At 42.0% G+C, this 15,915-nt stretch overlaps 4 protein-coding genes across 7 annotated transcripts; 3 read left to right on the top strand and 1 right to left on the bottom strand.

Annotated features, from left to right (window-relative positions):
• Positions 1 to 91: 91 nt before the first annotated feature.
• LOC135585921 (probable protein phosphatase 2C 71) lies at positions 92 to 5,619 on the bottom strand. Its single transcript, XM_065112216.1, has 10 exons — positions 5,379 to 5,619; positions 4,149 to 5,245; positions 3,662 to 3,720; positions 3,412 to 3,481; positions 2,148 to 2,235; positions 1,360 to 1,520; positions 1,059 to 1,202; positions 808 to 936; positions 610 to 721; positions 92 to 405 (listed from the first exon to the last, which is right to left on the bottom strand). The coding sequence occupies exons 1-10, from the start codon at positions 5,569 to 5,571 to the stop codon at positions 347 to 349; spliced, it is 2,112 nt and encodes a 703-aa protein (XP_064968288.1). The 5' UTR covers positions 5,572 to 5,619; the 3' UTR covers positions 92 to 346.
• A 1,094-nt stretch (positions 5,620 to 6,713) lies between these two features.
• LOC135614644 (protein SOSEKI 2-like) lies at positions 6,714 to 8,980 on the top strand. Of its 4 annotated transcripts, XM_065112214.1 has the most exons (6): positions 6,717 to 7,159; positions 7,236 to 7,305; positions 7,399 to 7,511; positions 7,623 to 8,337; positions 8,526 to 8,593; positions 8,704 to 8,980. In XM_065112214.1, exons 1-6 carry the CDS (start codon positions 6,952 to 6,954, stop codon positions 8,826 to 8,828), a joined length of 1,299 nt encoding a protein of 432 aa, XP_064968286.1. In that variant the 5' UTR covers positions 6,717 to 6,951; the 3' UTR covers positions 8,829 to 8,980. The 4 variants fall into 4 exon arrangements, with proteins under 4 accessions (XP_064968283.1, XP_064968285.1, XP_064968286.1 ...); XM_065112211.1 differs by having other exon boundaries at positions 6,714 to 7,159; positions 7,399 to 8,337; XM_065112215.1 differs by having other exon boundaries at positions 6,719 to 7,159; positions 8,526 to 8,830.
• A 934-nt stretch (positions 8,981 to 9,914) lies between these two features.
• LOC103988330 (uncharacterized) lies at positions 9,915 to 10,586 on the top strand. The gene has a single exon (XM_009406874.2). It carries the CDS (start codon positions 9,915 to 9,917, stop codon positions 10,584 to 10,586), a length of 672 nt encoding a protein of 223 aa, XP_009405149.2.
• Positions 10,587 to 11,825: 1,239 nt separating this feature from the next.
• LOC135614643 (ethylene-responsive transcription factor RAP2-4-like) lies at positions 11,826 to 13,390 on the top strand. Its single transcript, XM_065112210.1, has one exon. It carries the CDS (start codon positions 12,204 to 12,206, stop codon positions 13,179 to 13,181), a length of 978 nt encoding a protein of 325 aa, XP_064968282.1. The 5' UTR covers positions 11,826 to 12,203; the 3' UTR covers positions 13,182 to 13,390.
• Positions 13,391 to 15,915: the final 2,525 nt, after the last annotated feature.

Raw genomic sequence — 15,915 nt, 5'->3', positions numbered from 1 at the left:
CCTATCTCACAAACAAAGCCAGTTTTCTTCTCATGATTATACACCATTATTAGTGGGAAATGAAATAAATAATAATAATGATCATGTTTAGTAGGAAATTATGTTTTAACCAAACTTAAGTAGAATTAGCCACCTCATCATTTATAACAAATCTGAGAATTATAACAACAAAAATGAGGCATGAGAAACACACATTATTTAGTCTCTTGGATTTTATTGAACAATGAGAAAATTCTGTTATGTTATAAATAAACTTCATATATTAAAATAAGTTGCGAGAATATCAATATCAAGATGCCAAGTTTTTCATGAATCTCTTGAACTATAAGATTTGCTTCTAATTCAATTATTCTTCAGATTCATGCAGCTGTACTACCAAAGTAAAAGATGGCAAGCAAACAAGACCTGCACAACCAAAACACGAGAGGAGAATGAAGTCATACCAACTAAAAATTTGTGATCACTAACGGCCAAAAGCTGATAGATAAAACTCTAGGAAACAAAATCCAAAAACCAGAAACTACTGACTTTAAGACTCTTGTTATTAACAAAGTCATCGGCTGGATCTCTCAACAATAGAAACGATGACAGTAACATCATCGAGTTTACCTCCAGTGAAGCCAGGATACCCAGCTGCAAGGGCTGCATCTGCAAAAGGACTTCTAGCTGATGCTGATCTCCCCAATTCCTGTGCCATTGTTGCTAGGATCTCTGCGATTTCCTGAAATGTTATTTTTTGTTATCATCACCAACGGAATATGAAAAAATAAGTTGGTTAGGATACAAGTAAACGGCTTTGACTCTAACCCTGGGCTTCAGACTCGCTTGCAGCGATTTTGACACAATGTCTGCTACTTCATGCTCATATAGATTGTCGAACAGGCCATCAGTTGCGGTCACAACAACATCCTCTTCATGCAAGTCAATTTTGTACATCTAGGATTCAAGAAGATGAATGACGATAATATAGCAAAGAAGTTCCTTGAAAGAAAAAAAAAAAAAAAGTGATGCACCAAGTTTGTAGGTCCATGATAATTGCTAGACAAAGATATTTATACCTCAATGTATCTCGAAGGGTCATCACCCCTCTGAATCTGGAAGGGAAAGTTAAACCCATAAACCATCGGAGTAGACCTTTTCAAAACTGTGTCATTCCTTATCACAATAAATCCAGAATCTCCAATATTAGCTACATGAAGAACCTGTATAGCAGTAACACAAGAAATTGTTAAAGAACTCCCAGTTCTGGAGAACATGAGAGCCATCCAAACTATGGGATCTCAGATGCTGCAACAGCAGGAAAAAACATAGATGATAGGATCATGTGTCTTAATATTTCTGCAGAATATGAGAAAGCACCTGTCCATCAAAATAACCAACCAAAATCGTGGACGAGCCTGGAGAACTTGCTTCAGCGGCAGCCTTGGTTAAGATTTCATCTGGTTTAGTTCCTTCATATTTTGAGACAAATCTCTCACAATTCTCCATCAGTTCTCTGGCATATAACCCCGCATTGATTCCTGAACCATAAGATTGAATATGAATGCAACTTCAACAGCAAAGAAGCAAATAAGGTCACATACAAGACTATAAAACTAATGGTTGGCCAGTAAGAAAAAAGGTGAAAAGAACAAAAAGGTCTCGTATTTGTGAGGAACACTGGGCACGGAAGTCTATTGCAAGCAAGGAGATGCTTCATGGTTTGATCTTTCATCGCTGTAACTTCTGCCAGTTTAAATCTTGTTGTTGTGAACTTGATACATTATCTCCACAACATCTCAATTGAAGCTTTAAGTTGCTGCAACTTTTCCACCGTACCACAACATCTTGATCAAAGCTTAAATTACTTCAAATAAAACCTTTGTGCCAGCTAATGCTTGACCTGATACTCATAGCTATCAGGTAATTTTTAGTTACAAGATGTACAGGACATGTTTCAGATTCAGACTCTGGTCCTGAGGTCAGTCTACAATTTGTCTACTCTGGACCTGATACTCATACAATTTGTAATGCGAGTAAATTGGCAAAAAAAATTCATGTTCTACAGTTTCATTTATAAAATGATATTAAAAAAAATTAAACAAATCAACTGGAATTTGTCTACCCAATGATGATGATTTATAATAAGAACCAAGAAAGGGCAACACCTTCTAGGGACCACTGTCCGACTCCATCAGCTACACCAAACCAGTTATTCAAAGCCACAAAGTACGCATCTTCACCACCTGTCAATGCCTGGCATTATTATTTCAAATCACTAACCTTTGATATTTTCAGTAGTGCAACATAATGAAATAAGATATTTTGAAATCAACATACTAAAGCAAAACTGACAGAAGGGACCGAGATTCGTCAAAAGGAGAGATATATAAGTTATATTGTCCAAGAGTTCAGAATTTTGAAAAAAAAAATTCTGTTGCATGGTTTCTACCAATTGCACTTAAGGGAGCACTACTAACATGTTCGATTTTACATTTCCATCATTAGATCACTGAATTAAGCATCTGGTATGAAAACCAAATATTCTCACTTGAATTAGCATGCAGCAGAAACTAAATAAAGGTCAAATTAAAGACTTCTGATGAAAAAAGCAGCTTATAACTATGTAATGTAATTTACAGGGTTACACAAGATATCATCAGGAAATTTATGTAGTAAAATTAATATTAACATGAACCTCATAATGTGTTATTGATACCTAATAAAGTCATTTGCAACTTAAAATGGTCAATACACTTAAAACTTCAAAGATCCAACCAAGAACCATTTTCTATGTGCAGATGGTTCTATTTCTGCAATCAATTGGTTCAAATCTGCAAGAACTCTTAATCAATTCAGCAGTACTTCAAGAATTGGTTACAATAATCACTTTTTACAAATACAGTAGACACTCAGTTTTCCAAAATAGCTTGATGATTCACATATAACAAAGTGATTGACAAACCTTATTTAACAAAGGCATAAGGAAAAGACCAAAAATAGTAAACAAAAAGAAAAATCATGAACCATTTTGATTATCCAGTGATTTGCCCTCAACAAAGATCAATAGCCTGAAAGCGTCCATGTAGCCGAAGTTAAAATTATATTCTTTGAACCATGGGTTTTTTGTTTCAGATATTTAAACTTAAAGAAAATTTTTATTCCTACTCTTAAGGCAGGATGTTTCATCTTATAGAAAATCACGGGTATCATCAAAACATGGAGGACAAAACAGACCCTAGAACATATGATTTCGAAGTATGAATTCATATTCTGATCTCCAAACAACATAACAATTAAAGTTGCAGACACATCAATTATAAGAATAACTATAAATGCCAGTCAAGAAGACAAATATTTTTAGCCAATAAAAATGGTAAAGAATTATTTAAAGGCTTTGGTTTAGATTATCTATGGGACTTGCTTCAGTACCTTTGAAGGATGAGGTAAGATTGCAGCTCCAGAAGACAAGGAAAGAAAGTGTGCTGGTACCTGGTCCACCCTACATAGGAATAAAACTGTATCATTCATATATAAAAGCATTAGTTTGGCCTAAAAACATCTTGCAGAATATCTTTTTTTTTTCTTTTTTTTGTGGTAACAAAGAGAACACAATTCTGGGAAGGAAAATTGTCATTGTTACATTAATTGAGAGTTAAACAAGAGAAAATATATACGGTACCTATTATAACCTGCAACTTCAGCATTCTCATCTTGTCTCATTCCACCAATGGTTTCAGCCTGTTAATACGACAAAGCTAAGTAACGTCAAGCTTCAAAAACAAGAATCAGTTATTGTGCATGAATCCGAACGTGCCAAAGAACAGCCATGAGGTTCTCTAATTATATGGTCTTAGACATGCAGTTCTTACAATTTACATCCTACTATTATCCATCCATGTAAAGCTGGTAGTGCATGGACATGGACATCAAAAGATGTAAAAGTGTTAGATATTCTAGAAGGTTGGAAATTGTCCACACTACATCATGAAAAAAAAAAATCTAAGTTAACTATATGAGAACAGCTGAAAACAAACTACCAACTTAAGACTTATATGAAAACCAGAAAGATTATTGTTTACCCATAGCATGTTATGCAATTTTTTTGCATATTTCTTACATAAGTTCACAGATAAGAACTAAGAAAGGAAATAGAATAAGAATATTACTTTGACTAAGCTTTCAACAGTATTGCTGTCCCCATGGTCATCTGAATAAGAAGAGATTAATTCCACATCCACATCAGTGATGTCCTGAGCTGCCCTAGACACTTGTGAAGCCCCGATATCTTCAAATTGGGCTTCCATGATTTGAATAGTCTCATGAACTGGGATTTCTAGATTCTCAAAACTACCACTATGTTGGAGCATTCCATCACCATGAACATCTTTCACCTCGTCATCCATATCAGGGCTTCTTGATTCCTTATGTTCTTTAGTTGCTTCAAAAGTCATTACATCAAGTGAGTTATCTCCAAAGTCAATGTCCATATCAGAGGTTCTCCCTTCACTATATTCTGGTGCCTTTTCTACTTGAGTTCCATAGCTTGATTCACCCTCTGACTCATCCATACAAGAACTACTCGATAATTGTGAAGTTTCACTGACAGAATTCACCTCCATATCCATGCATTTAGCCGGACAAACTGATCTCACTGATGCTCTCAAAGCAGAATCAGAATCTTCATCCAGAGACTGAACAACCTGATCTTCTGGTGAAACATGAATGTCCGAATCAATATCTCGTACTACCTTATCATCATTCCGAGAAGCATGTCCTATTAATATGTTTGTCCACTCAACACAACACTTTGCTTCATCAACCTTATTGCAAACATCCACGGAGTTTACACCCTCTTCCTCATCTTCTATCAAAGATCCAACATCATCTATTGCAGAGACACAGCTTTCTTGGCTTAGTTGTGCGGCCAACCCCTTAAATTCTCCGTTACCACAAGATTCCCTGGTTGCTTCTGGCTTCTCTACCTCGTTAACAGTAATCTTTTCTTCACTGGCTACCGCAGTCTCCTCCAAACAGATCCCAGCTCCAATTACGACTGGTTCCAATCCCTTCATCTCAAGATCGGATCGTTTTGGTGTTTCTTGGCTCATCTCACAAGAATCATTTTCCGTTGGATTTTTCGCGTCTGCTTTCCCCGAGTTTTCCACATCCTTCTCAAGAACACAGTTTCCAGAAGCAGCAACCTCGTCCCGCTTCACCTCGGTCGCATCACCGAATCGGAAGATGGTGCTGCCGTCGGAGCAATCTGTCGAAATCACCATCAAACCCCCGATAAAGAACAGCAACAAGATCAAGGGCAAGACCGACAAGGCGTTAAAGAACGCCGCCAATCGCCGATCCATAGTCTAGGAATCAAATGGGAAGGGAATCTGAAGTACCGGTGACGGATAGTATCTCGGAGAAGGATCTAGAGAGGGGCTTCGTCACGGTCCTGGACCTCGGCAGAGGCAGCGAAGGTGATCTGGAGAGCAAGCGACCGAGAGGGAGGGGCGTTGGAGGATGAGGGGAGAGCTTGAAGGAGTCGGGGCCAAGACGGAGGTCGAGGTGCCCAGCAAAGAGGATCTCCGCCATGAACGACCTGCGGAGACGGTGGTGGTGGTGGCGGCAGCTATCGGTACTACGTGCTATCGCTATCATGTATCGTCCCTGATAAGGACACGTGGAAAAAGATAAACGAATCGCACGTGCCAGGGAAACCGCTTCCCCCCACGACTCCCCAAAACCGCTCCTTCTCACGTGCGAGCTGAACGGGTTGTCCACCGAACACTTGGCGGGCGAGTCGCTGAAACCGACAAAACTATTTCTTTTGATTTTTCAAAGAAAATAATACTTTATCAAATACATGTTTTCTGAAAATTGATAAATGCATATTCTTTTCCTCTTAAATCAAATCAAACCAAAATAAAATATAGATATATAGGATAAAATTAAATATAAAATATTATCTCGAAGAAAAATATTAACCTGATGGTGTTATAAAAGGATTTGACTTGCCATGTCGTTTTTTGGATCACATCACATAACATCACATCACATCATTTTTCAAAGAAAATCTTAAACAGCTCGTATAATAATTTTGTAAGGTCAGTAGCATTTACTGAGTGATAGCTACTGAAGGGTGAACGGAGTGGTCACCTCAAGAGATGTCGATTTGGAGTGGGACGAGCAGCACAGGATCCAAAGCAGCCATGCTGAGCCTTCCGAGGCCCCCTGCAAGCTTGGGATGCTTGAGCTGTCTTCACCAATCCTTGGTCAAACCAACGGTCGTGAGTGATGCATGAAACTGTTCCACTTTCAATGTATCTGGATTTCGTCAGATAAAATGATGAGACAATAGAAGAAAAATGATTGAACCACTCATTCCTCTTGAGGATCAAAGAGGGTGTTGGCCAGACAGTGGGACAGTGGTGAAGAACTGAACTGCAAGGAGATGGGAGAGAACCGATGGTTCTTCCTCTACTTCTTCTTCATCAAGAATCACATGAGTAATAGTAATCCCTTTGATCTCCATTTGGTTGTCAAATCATGTGAAGCTTCTTTCTTCTTCTTCTCGATTTGAATTTGAATCGGCGAAGAGAGTTACTGCCCAGTCTGTTTCCGAGCGTTTCTTCTTCGTCTCTTTTACTTCTTGCAGCTTACGATCCATGAAGACGGGCTTTTGCACGTAAGGACGCATCGTCCGGTCTCTGTCTCGAATCATGCAACGTGTCAAAAGGCAACGCAGTGGTACAGGGAGAGACACCGGTGTACCTCACCCTGGCCTGTGTCGTCACGCACACTGCTTGCTATAAAGAGACCGAAACAGAGGGTGGACACTTCGCACGTTACCGGATCCCCGTCTTTTTCCTCCTCCTCCTCTCTATCTCTCTCTCTCTCGCTCCTTTTCGTTCACATCATTCGAGAAACAGCTACAGAGCCTGGCCGTAGTAACAGTTGCTGTTTGTTGTGGAGATGGAGATCAGGGGTGGAAGAGGAAGGAGGCTCAGCAGCAGGGAGGCGAGCCCAGAGCGAGCCAGACTGGGGTGCTCGCAGCAACAGAGGTTCATCAGGTGTTTGAGGAAAGTTCAGGTCATATACTATCTCAGCAGGAATGGGCAGCTGGAGCAACCCCACTTCATCGAGCTCCCTCACCTCCCAAACCACCAGCTCCGCCTCCGAGGTCGCCTTCTCTCTCTCTCTCTCTCTCTCTCTCTCTCTCTCTCTCTCTTTCTCAGAGTGTGTCTTGCATGAATTAGATGTGATGGAGAGACTGACTCTTCTCCGAGGCAAAGGCATGCCTTCCCTCTTTTCCTGGTCTTGCAAGAGGTAATCTCTATCGATTCCTGTTATTAATCCTTTATTGATTGTCCTGCCAACCTGTTCTGATGTTCTTGTAACGATCTGTGAAACACGAAAAAGGAGCTACAAGAATGGGTACGTGTGGAATGACTTGGCCGAGAACGACATCATCTTTCCGGCGGAAGGCGTGGAGTACGTTCTGAAAGGCTCTGAGATCATCCCGGGCGCTTATGGTCTTTCCTTGGCCTCCTCCTTTCCCGAGTCCCTGTTACTGTTTTATTGGATGTTTCCACTTGATTGCAAGCGTTTCTTTGGCTGTATTCAACTTGAGATTTGCGTGTCAGCGCGTTTCCAACACGTCACTGCGAGCACCAGGCAGCCAAAACGACTTCCTGCGCCCCCCAGACTCCTTTTGGAACCAGAAGACGACGACGAAGAAGAGGCAGCGGAAGAAGAGGTTTCAGAGGAGGAAGAGCTGAGAGGCGGTAAGGGCACTGGGGGTGACAAGTATCCGAACGGCGCAGGTTACTCTCGGCTTTCCCAGGGCGTTTCGACGGACGAGATCGAGCGAGTCGCGGCTCCGGCTAACCACCACGGGCTCACCGAGCTGCCCACCGACGACTCGTCTCCGCCTTCCTCCACCACGTCGGACAAGCCCCCCACACACGCCCCCGGCCTCGGCGCCTCCCGGAGGTTCGAGGAGGTCGACCAGACGCCGGAACCGGGCCTGACTCGGAACTCGGTCCTGCTCCAACTCATCGCCTGCGGGTCCGCGGCCCTGAAGGGAAGAAGCAGCCCCAGCGGCGGAATGATCAAGGCCGCCGCCACCTCCGCCTCGCCAGTTGAGGAGCGGAGAAGCAACGGGCGACACCGTGGAGTGGTGAGTCGACTCGCGAGCCGGGCGGGCGAGGAGGACGAGCTGCGTCGCCACTCGGATAACCCCCGCTTCTGTCACCCCCTGATAGAGGACAAGGAGTACTTCAGCGGCAGCATCTTCGAGGGTAGCATGGGGCCGTCCGAGCCCTCTCTCAAGAAATCCTCCTCCTACAACGAAGAAAGGTGACACCTTTCCTTATCCTACTTCACTCCACTGGGGATTAACCTCCACCCAATCCATCAGTTGAGCTCCTGCTTGTCAGGCATGCATGACAGCCTTAAGCTTTGTGCAGGGATTGTGGCTTTAAGCTTCACTAACCAGTGACTAATGCAGTATGATTAATCGTTGGCGTTGATGCTGTTGGAGACAGGAGCTCAAAGCTTGGGATTGGTAAAGGGAAGCTGGAGATGCGGGACGACAGAGGAGGGGATGTGAAAGGTAAGTGTATCCCTGGCAGAAGGAAGTCATCGGTCAAGCAGCAGCAGCAGGTCCAAGAGTCCAAGAAGAGATGACGATGAGTTAATCTATCGCCTTCTCTGTGTGTGCAGTGCGACTGTACTTTACTGTGCAACTTTGGATCACTGCCATTGCTAGGATCGGAAGCATCCCAAAGGATATCTTTCTCTGGAATCTATGCTGGATCCTGTTCTCCAGCAGTGTTTCTCTTAGCTAGGTCTTAGGTTTGATGTCTGAATCTGCCATTATTGCATCCTTTCAGAAGAATTACTGCTCGGTTCATGCTCTCGACAGAACCCAAGAACAGTGAATCATTATTGCCTATGCACGGGCTTAATAGATGGATCCCTGCTCCTTTTGGGCATTCAATGGCTTTGTATTCATTGTTCCTCTTAAAAAGGGAGAGACATCATCACCTTGTGTTCACCATATCAAGTAAACTCCAGTGAGTTTGATGTAGCATTTGAAACATTAATTTCTCACTACAATTTGGGCAAACCAAACATTAACTATCAAAGAATATGAACAATCATTTTACCACACACAATATATATATATATATATATATATATATATATATATATATATATTGCAACATTATCTTTCGACAACCAACAACTTGGGCAGATCAAAAGCTGGTCAATAAAAGAATGAAAATTTTCCATTTATTGCAGACATTGTTTTTGTTATAGGGATTTAAAAACATATATATAATTTTCTACATGCACAAAACTAGCAATATATGTTTATTCTTAGGTTTAATTAATAAATCTTTGGCAAATCATGAGTAAATAAATAGGATTGAATAAAGAGTGCACAGTTCTTTTTGGCTCAAAAACATTCTCTCTCACTTAAACCCAATCCTTCTCTCTGCCATGGGTAAGAACACATCTTTTGCTCTCATTTTGTTCTTCTCTTTCCCAATCATCTCTTTTCTCTAATTTTCTCAATCCAACTTAATCCAAAGCCACTTTAACATAATAATTCTCAATCCCATCACACATTAGAACTGTTGATGCCATGCAAATCAAGATTTCAACTATATTATTGTTAATAATAATATTATTATTTTTATTATTATTTTTTTTTTTGTTGTACAAACGGAGCTCAGAATCCAAAGCAATTGGTGTCTATACCACTAATTGATCTTTATTAGTAACACAAATCCTCCAATTCTGTGCTTAATATTTAGTGGCATTATCACCTAATTGGATTCCTTGTCCCTCTGTATTCATCAACCCTAACCCTAACTCTCCCTCTCCCTCTCCCTCTCTGGACCGTCTCTTTCTGATCTGTACCAGCCATGGAAGCCGGAGGGGTGGAGAAGCCAGAGAGCCATGCGGATGTAGAGGATCCCATCTGTAAACTTACCCTTGCACTTGGCGAGTCTTCCTCCTTCCCCTGTCCCTTCTCCATCGCTCCCGCCTCGCCTGCTCCTGTTCAGTCGTTTGGACGTACACGACCAGCGCCGGCACCGAAGGGACGTGACAAGACCAGCATCATACCTCCTCCCTTCCCTTGGGCCACCCCTCGCCGCGCTACCGTTCACACGCTCAGCCACCTGCGCGCCATCGGCATCGCGGAGATCCACGGCGAGACGCAGTGCAAGCACTGCAAGGTGAGCCGGGTGATCAGGTACGACTTGGAGGCCAAGTTCGAGGAGGTTGCAGGCTTCATCATGGCGCGGAAGCACCTCATGCACGACCGAGCGCCGCCGGCGTGGATGCATCCGACGTTCCCGCACTGCGAGGCCTGCGGGCTGCCGAACTCCATGCAGCCGATCGTGGCCGCGAAGAAGCGCGACATCAACTGGTTGTTCATGCTGCTGGGTCAGACGCTGGGCTGCTGCAACCTCCGGCGGCTCAAGTACTTCTGCAAGCACACCGAGAACCATCGCACGGGGGCCAAGGACCGACTGCTCTACCTCACCTATCTCACCCTGTGCAAGCAGCTCCACCCGTCCCTGCCATTTTGACCTATGATCATCGTCGCATGCTGCACTATTTCGGAAACATTTTGATCTACGCGCATTATTCTATATATAGATTATCGTTGCATGCTGCCATACGTCTTTACATAGACATCAACATGAACTGTTCTATTACTTTAGACAAAGAAACCTCCAATCTTCTTCGGATTGGATTCCATGTTTTCTGTCGTGGTGCATCGAAGAAAGCTTCAAAATCATTAACCTCGTCGATGGATTCATATGGTATTCACTGTTGCTGCGCCATATTTTCATCTCTTTTGGATTGTGCATTTCAAGTTATGTTGGCATTCTGAATATGAAAGAGTGGTATAGCTGAAGCTAAAGAGCCACTGAATTGCATAAAGATCTTAGTTAAATCCACCACACATTTGGAATCCCACTCATCAAAGTGTTGAGTAGACGCAATCCAACATTTTATTAGGTGAAATCGATTGTTTCATGACATGAAAGATTCCCACTCTTTGCCTGTGTTTTGTCCTCAACAGTCACTTGTTTCTTTGTTGTCAGGACATGAAACATGGGAGGAATCAATCACTCCATCAAACCAGTCCATAGGAATTGGCTAATACAATGGGACAATCCAAGGCCGGATTCTTTGATGGGTTTGAACTTGTCAATCAGGTGCATGTGCCATTCCACATGGAGGAACATGATGAGTGGGCGATCACATCTTTACTTGTGTTTGTTTACTTACCGAGTTCACCACCTTAGATTCATTGAACGTGCCATTGACTGATTGCATGATGGCGATGTCCTTTGACCATCAAGATGTCTGCTATATCTGAATCTAATCAAGCAAAATTAGGTCTTCCCAATGAGTTTGGGTAGCATTCTTTCCTTGATCGAGTGCACTTACTATGTTTCACCACAACTGAAAAATCAAACCTTCATCATCGTGCATGCATAAGCTATTGAAACCCACCGAATCGAGCCAAGACAAACACATCGCGTCTGCCAACCACAGCTTGCCACGTAGTTCGCTCGACTTAATCTTCATGTGTATCTAGAGACATTCTACCACCCGGTCCCTGGATAAACCCATGGAGAAGGGAGCGAATGGGCACCCGACGCGTGTCTCGGCCACTGACACGAGCCGGTAGACACCTCGACAGGTGCCGGTGGCGTAGGCTTTGGGGGATACGTGGTGTATTGTGATTCGCGGGATCGGGAGAAGTGCGGCTTATATAAGCTCTCGAGAACACGCCCTTCTCTCGGCACAGAAAGCCAGTCCGCCTTCGCCTCCCAGATAAGCCTTCCCCCACTCTCCGGCGAACTGAGAGATCCGTCTCAGAGATATTCTTCCACCGGGAAACTCCATACCGTAATCTTCCGCTGTCGTCTGATTTCTGTGACATCAGATCCATCTTTTGCTTCCTTTTTGACCCTTCCTTTGCTGGTTTGATCAAAAGAGGCCACTTTTTTAGCTAGACATCTTTCTTGATCTCTTTCCTTCGGAGATCCTTCGCCTTTTCCTGTTGCTCCGTTCACAGCCAGTGGGGTTTTTTTCCGATCTGTCCTTTGTACTATATCTTTCCAGCTTCTTTTCCACCTCAGTAGGCCGTTCTTTTGGCTAAAAGCTTCGGCTTTGCTTTGCGCAAAGGCATGGCGACAGCTATGGATGTGTACTGCGGCACACCAGCTTTCTCGTCATCCGATCCTCTGAGGGAAGCACTTGAACCTTTTATTAATGGTGCTCCCGCCTCCACTTTCTCCTCTTCATCAAGCTCGGCCTCCCCTGAGCCTCTCTGCTTTCCTTCCTTTTCTTCCCCCTTTTCCTCTTTCCTGCACCAAAATCCCATCTTTGTTCCCTCCTTGCCTTTGTCGTCGAGCCCCGAAATGCTTCCGCTACGGTTGATGGATCAGAACGGCCGTGGCGTCGATCGCCTCTCTCCTGCTGAAATCCGAGCTCAGTTGCAATACCAACAGCAGCTTATGGCGGCATCCTCCCACCGCCGGAGCCCGAGGAACGGGAACCTCCTAGCTCCGCAGCCTCAGCCCATGAAGCGCTCCGGGTCGCCGCCATCGCCTCCGAAGCCTAACAAGCTCTTCCGCGGCGTCCGGCAACGGCACTGGGGCAAATGGGTCGCGGAAATCCGCCTTCCCCGCAACCGCACCCGCCTCTGGCTTGGGACCTTCGACACCGCCGAGAAGGCCGCCCTGGCCTACGACAGGGCCGCCTTCATGCTCCGCGGCGACGCCGCAAGGCTCAACTTCCCAGAGCTGCGGCGCAACGGGGCGCATATGGGATCGCCACTCCACTCCTCGGTAGACGCCAAGCTGCAGGCCATCTGCGACACCTTATCGAATCCGGAGAAACAGGGGAGTGCTCCGCTCATTTCGGCGGCAACGGAGGAAGCAGGCACGAACGGTGAATTCGGTACCTCCGGTTTGGAGGATACCAAGTCCGACATCTCCTCCTCGTTGGAGGAGGACGAGTCCTCCTCCTCGGGCTCGTCGGCTGTGTCCGCGATGCAGTACTTGGACTTCACCGAGGCGCCATGGGACGAATCCGACAGCTTTGTGCTGCGAAAGTATCCGTCGTGGGAGATCGACTGGGATTCCGTTCTCTCCTCGGATTAGTAGTTTGCAGGATCCATTGTCATCATAGCCTTAGTTTAGATTCTGGTTCGGTGCTTGTCGTGGCTGCTGCAAATGGGGTTTTAGACATTTGCATGGCCATGGCTGTGCCTTCTTGCTCCTATAACCATCAGCAATCGAAGCAGTTTGTGTTGTACGTACATCAATCTCCTGGTTTGCTGATTTTTTCTAGCACAACCAGGTAATTCTCATGTCTAGATTCCTAATCACCAGAGCTTTGTGATTACTGAAACAGAGCAGTCATTTGGTGTGTGAAATTGTCAGATCCAAATATCTTCATACTTTTGAAAGGTTTAGTTCAGAATGAAATCCACACACAGTGTTCATGAACTTGTGAATGGATTGGTGATGATATAGCACAATTTCCTCTCTTCGAATCGGAGGATTTCATTATAGTCATCATTTGGCTAACAAGTTTCTTGAGGAACAACAGAAGGACTCCATTCTTGAAGTCATATTAGATATTCCATGCATTGAAATTATCATTTTAACTGTCATCCTTGAGATGCACTGCAGCTGTGCAATAATTTAATGTATCCACTTCCAAGTTAAGGAACTTGTTATGTTTCTTTTTTCTTCTTCTTCTTCTTGTTTTTCTTTTGTTTTAGATCTGCTATTTGTGTTCCATTATAAGATGAAGAATTGCACTTTCTTCACAACCTCATTAGATTTATTGGAGATGTTGTCCTGTGCAGAATTCAACCATGGAAAAGAAAATTAGAGAAAGCAGAATACTCCAATCATGAGTTCTAAAGTCTTTATTGATGTAAATGAGGAGCAAAAAGATAGACATCTAAAAAAAAATGGCAACTAACTAACTTGTTTTTCCAAGTTTATTACTGTAATTAGTTGTCATTGCACACCAAATGGTTGACTGAATCATTGATTGAGATGTGGACATGATTAAGGTAATAATGGAATGCAGGTGGAAGGTTTTAGTCAAAGAGGCTGTGCAGCCTCTGAAGAGGATCTTCACTGAAACATGGAGGTTTCAACTCTCTTCTCCCTTGCTCCATCTGACTCCTACTACTGCAGCAGTTTCTGTGATCAGAAAGTTCTGAAACTTACCTGAATTCCTAATCCTTATCCTATAGCTTCTCTTTTGCTAGCAAGGCAGAAAATGGACAATGATCTCTAATCATCCCTGTGAAAATGACTCCATTGTTATCTGAAAGAAGACTCGCTCAGCCCATGCTATCCCCACACCGCATTCATGATTGCATGGGAATTGTGATCAGCTTCATCTTTCTTCCTCGAGCAAATTCTAGATGGCTCATGGCTTCAGAGAGCATCTTCTTCTTTGAGAAGTTAAAAAGGCCAATCATGATCTCTTGGAACATAAATGAGTTCCTCTGGAGACCGGTGGAGGGAAGTTGATTGATGGAGTTGGCAGAATACTATCAGAAATCATCTCTGACACAAAGTAGGTGGAACATTTAAGATTAAAACCATGCAAATGCAAAGTCAACCAACCAGAGGCAATCTATACCCATTCATGTATGAAGCCATCCTGTTGTTCATGCTTTATAGAGTTGACTTTGGCTTGTGATCTCAGTGCTTGAGTATGAAGAAAAAGCATTACCAGAAAAGCAAGGTCACGAGACAGATCTATGATAACAAGGAAGGCACTTAGCAATGGTGGTTAGTTTATGCGTGGATAGAACATGGAAGGCACATTGTGACGTATGATTCAATGCAAGTAATGATTAAGCTCTAGCACCAATTTGTATTCTTTCTTACAGATTAATTCCTACGCGCAGTTAATTCCAATGTTTACCATAGGATGAAGTTACATATTAACAATTACAAAAATATTAATTTTTTAATAAATAATTATTTTATGTTGATAATAGTTAAATCCCCATCTAGTTTATATTTATTATATTATATTATATATATATATAATATAAAAATTAAACTAAATATCTATAACTCTAATATTCAAACATTAATCGCTAAATTAATTTTATAAATTTTAGCAAAGCACTTCTCACCCATCCCCATCTCTTTCATATTTTTTATATTATATTATATATTATATTATATTATATATATGTCATTAAAAATATAAAAATAACATATATATATTTAAAAAAGTAAACTAAATATCTATAACTCTAATATTCAAACATTAAACACTAAATCAATCTTTATTTAATTTTATATAATTTTATATAATTTTATTTTTAATTTAATTTTAATAATATTTATTAAAAAATATATTAATTATGATAATATAATAAACTCTTATAGAGACAAGATGGGAGAGCACTCCTCGTCGGAGTCTTGTATCACTGATATTCTTAATCAGAAGAACATAGGTAAAATTTATATTATTTTAGTGATTATTAATTATAATTTTAATATTTATAATTATACTAAAATTATTTATCTTTATTATCTTATAAAAAATATATTGATCGAGTCCATTTGATTTTTTAGCACAAATTATCCCTTTCAAGGTAAAAAAAAGACAATAATCTCTCGAAGGATTTCCTCGAAATTAATCGCTTTTGATGCTGTGAGAACCCTAATTTTAAACACTACTTTTAAATATTTTATGAAAATTATTAATGTGGATAGTTAATTTTTATTTTTAATGTTGTTTTTTGTAATTATCGTCTCATTACCATATACTAATCATGCCAATTAATTACCGACATGTGCATTGCTTACTTGAAAATTGTAGATTTAAATCCTAGAATAATATTTATTT

Source organism: Musa acuminata, chromosome BXJ2-6 (genome assembly GCF_036884655.1).
Source record: "Musa acuminata AAA Group cultivar baxijiao chromosome BXJ2-6, Cavendish_Baxijiao_AAA, whole genome shotgun sequence".
In the NCBI taxonomy this organism is placed as follows: Eukaryota; Viridiplantae; Streptophyta; class Magnoliopsida; order Zingiberales; family Musaceae; genus Musa; species Musa acuminata.
The sequence above is the reverse complement of the archived record's forward strand: the minus strand, read 5'-3'. Positions and strand labels throughout refer to the sequence as shown.

Excerpts from the sequence above, each read along its gene's own strand:
- LOC135585921 (XM_065112216.1), bottom strand. The coding sequence starts at position 5,571 with ATGGCGGAGATCCTCTTTGCTGGGCACCTCGACCTCCGTCTTGGCCCC. Across the intron at positions 3,721-4,148 it reads CTGTTGAAAGCTTAGTCAAA|GCTGAAACCATTGGTGGAAT; the intron begins GTAATATTCTTA and ends TCGTATTAACAG. Across the intron at positions 2,236-3,411 it reads TCTTACCTCATCCTTCAAAG|GCATTGACAGGTGGTGAAGA; the intron begins GTACTGAAGCAA and ends TAATAATGCCAG.
- LOC135614644 (XM_065112211.1), top strand. The coding sequence starts at position 6,952 with ATGGAGATCAGGGGTGGAAGAGGAAGGAGGCTCAGCAGCAGGGAGGCG. Across the intron at positions 7,306-7,398 it reads TTTTCCTGGTCTTGCAAGAG|GAGCTACAAGAATGGGTACG; the intron begins GTAATCTCTATC and ends AACACGAAAAAG. Across the intron at positions 8,338-8,525 it reads TCCTCCTACAACGAAGAAAG|GAGCTCAAAGCTTGGGATTG; the intron begins GTGACACCTTTC and ends TGTTGGAGACAG.
- LOC103988330 (XM_009406874.2), top strand. The coding sequence starts at position 9,915 with ATGGAAGCCGGAGGGGTGGAGAAGCCAGAGAGCCATGCGGATGTAGAG.
- LOC135614643 (XM_065112210.1), top strand. The coding sequence starts at position 12,204 with ATGGCGACAGCTATGGATGTGTACTGCGGCACACCAGCTTTCTCGTCA.